We start from the raw sequence: 3219 nt of genomic DNA on the forward strand, positions 1-3219 counted from the left end.
AGATTTGAAAAAAACCGAATTACATTGATACATGTCCCCTGAGGCAGGACCCGGGTCCCCAAACACTTTTTATGTCAATAACTTGCATATAAGCCTTTAAAATTAGCACTTTTGATTTTTCATGTTCGTGACCCATAGACATTATTGGTGTTCCACAGCTTTCGAATTTGCAAGCACTGCATATTGTTCGCTGTTCGGCAAGCAGGCGAACGCCCGATGTTCAAGTTCAACTTACGTTCAACTCGAGCTCATCCCTAGTGGCCACCTTCAGTGGAGTGAGAACCGCCATTAGGATGATTGAGGTATACGTTTCTTAGCCTTCTTACCCCCCTCCCTACTTGGAGACCCTACACTCTTTAATGTTCCTTGTGATTCCTCCTCCATAGAAATCACTGACTCATCACCAGAAGAACTTCCACCCTCCACCTCAGAAAACACCTCAAAAGCATTTGCCATCTCCATCCTCCCAGGTGCAGGAGCACTGACATCCTTCTTCCTCCATTCGCCTCTTACCCTTTTTCCTTTTAGCCTCCAACCATTCCATATCCTCATTCAACAATCCTGGTGGCAGAAATCCCCACCCCCCACCACCCAGGACATCCTCATCCCTCCCCCATGCCCCCCAGCAGCACCTTTCAGAACAGCACCACCTGGTGGAGAAGCTCCTCTGGTGCAGAGACTGTTGTGACTGGCTCAGTGATCTCTGTACAGCACTGCTGCGGTATATGTCAGAGATATATAAATGTATAAAAATAATAGTGTGTGACTGTGGGGGAGGGGACATTAGAGTGTAAGCTCCTCTGGTACAGAGACTGATGTGACTGGAGTATAAAGTTAATTTTACATATTTTTAAACTTGAGTACTAAATTTGAAATCTCACTATACTTATTTTATGCTCTTACTCTCTCTTTTTTAATCTTCTTCCAGCTTTGATCACCTGATGAAACCAAAATGTGGAAGTGTTTTACATACACGTTCTGCGCACTGTCCATATTTATTTGCGTTGTTGTCATTACTTTCTCCTACCATGTTCAATTCAGACATTGGAAGATGAGATCTCATGAAATTCTCAATGCCACAGACACCATTACAGCTCTGGATAATCGAATATTTATCATCTCCCCTTATTATGAACCTAGACTTGGCCAATCAGTCCGGGTCATCGCCATCCTCCATGTATCTGTGAAGGAACTCTACTGTATCTTCCATTGTTCCTCCAATCGGAATGTCTTTGTGAGGGCAGAAATAGATCTTCACAGTGACAGATTTGGGTTCCCATATGGAACAGCAGATCTCCTATGTGCAGAACCTTCCGGGTGTAATTACACTTATATGTCTTTCTCTTCAACTAACTCCATAAATACGATTCAGGACCTCCTGTTTGAAGTCAAGAACCATCCACCACAACCAATCTCCTCCAATTTCACTGTCTGTATTTCTACTTTATATGGAAACTACAACAATGTCCTCCAGATGATCCAGAGTATTGAGATGTACAAGATTCTGGGGGCCTCCAGAGTCACCATCTATAAAACTAACTGTTCCCAGGATGTAGAGAAGGTGTTACGTCATTACATTGATGAAGGAACTCTAGAGGTGGTGCCATGGCCAATAGACCACCATCTGCACACGGCAAAAGGATGGCATTATTCCAAAGTACCCACCGCTGAGATTGGATACTTTGGACAAACTACAGCCCTAAATGATTGTCTATACAGGAACATGTACAAAAGTAAGTTTGTTCTCCTCAATGACATTGATGAAATTATTCTTCCAGTCAAGGACTGGGACTGGTCATCACTGATGGAGAATCTCCAGAATAAACACCCAGATACAAGTGTCTTCTGCATTGAGAATCACATCTTCCCGAATTCAGTCACCATCTCTGGATTTGACTTGTGGTCTCACGTTCCCGGGGTCAATATTCTTCATCATTCTGTCCGGGAACCTATAGACTGGAAAATTTTCAACGGCCGCAAATTGATTGTGAATCCCCGAGATGTATTTCAGACCTCCGTACACTCAGCTCTGAAACAAAGAGGACGCTGGAAGAATATAGGATCAGATACGGTCCTCACCTTCCACTGTACAAATAAACATAGAGAGGACATCACCACAGAGGACCTCATCCCAGATGATGTACTGAGGAGACACAACATGTCCTTAGTGCCCAATGTAGATAAGGTGATTCAGAGACTTTTCCCTCAGCAATAGCCCCCCTTATATCCTGTAATGTAGAGTGAAGACTGCAATTCTGTGTAACCGATTTAAAAACTCAAATTTATCAATTCCTTTACTGATTAATAAAGACTACTTGGAAAATGGGTGCTCAACCTATGGTCCTCCAGCTGATGCAGAACTACAAGTCGCATCATGCCTCGGCCTTTGGGAGTCATGCTTGTAATGCCGCGTACACACAACCGGACTGTCCAGGCAGAAAAGGTCAGACGGAATCATTCCATCGGATAATCCGATCGTGTGGGGGCCTCAGCAGACCTTTATTTTTTTTTTTTTATTCCGACGGACCTGGAAATAGAACATGTGTTAAATCATTCCGACTGAACCAATTCCTATCGGGAAAACCGTCCTGTGTGCTGGTCCGACGGACCAAAAACGACGCATGCTCTGAAGCAAGTATGAGACGGAAGCGCTCGGTGTGGTAAAACTAGCGTTCGTATTGGAGCTAGCACATTCTTCAAACTGCTAATTCTGTGATCTTCTAATACAGCGCATTCTTTTCTTCTTTATAATGCTGGAAGAATGAAGTTGTTTTGCTGCTCATATTCACACAGAGTTCTAACAAACTTCTTTCTTCATTATTTATCCTCATCTCATGAATAATATTCTAGTCCTATCCACATAAAGAATGTCTACAATTATTTTTTATACTCATCTTTTATAATTTTTTTATTTCATTTATTCTACGTTTACTTAAAAATTATTTTCTAGTGATCTCCATATAATGTTATTTTTTTGAGTTTCAAGTTACCACAATAATATTATTATCTTGTATTTTTTTTCTTAACCTTAATGAGGTTGGTGTCCCTTGTTAATTTGACATTGGGGGTTATTTACGAAAGGCAAATTCATTTTTCATTACAAGTGCAAACTACAAGTGCAAAGTGCACTTGGAAGTGCAGTCGCTGTAGATCCGAGGGGGACATGAAAGGAAAATAGAAAATCAGCAGGGCTTCCCCTCATTTCAAATCTACCCCTCA

The 3219-nt window shown here is 41.9% G+C and overlaps 1 protein-coding gene across 1 annotated transcript; it reads left to right on the forward strand.

Annotated features, from left to right (window-relative positions):
• Nucleotides 1-952: 952 nt before the first annotated feature.
• Nucleotides 953-2244, forward strand: LOC143975972 (uncharacterized). The gene has a single exon (XM_077478500.1). It carries the CDS (start codon nt 953-955, stop codon nt 2213-2215), a length of 1263 nt encoding a protein of 420 aa, XP_077334626.1. The 3' UTR covers nt 2216-2244.
• Nucleotides 2245-3219: the final 975 nt, after the last annotated feature.

The sequence above is a fragment of the Lithobates pipiens genome, unplaced genomic scaffold (assembly GCF_037356315.1).
Source record: "Lithobates pipiens isolate NorthernLeopardFrog02 unplaced genomic scaffold, aLitPip1_a1.2 Scaffold_13, whole genome shotgun sequence".
Classification (NCBI taxonomy): Eukaryota; Metazoa; Chordata; class Amphibia; order Anura; family Ranidae; genus Lithobates; species Lithobates pipiens.

Bases quoted from the DNA above. Each gene is read 5' to 3' on its own strand.
- LOC143975972 (XM_077478500.1), top strand. From the start codon at position 953: ATGTGGAAGTGTTTTACATACACGTTCTGCGCACTGTCCATATTTATT.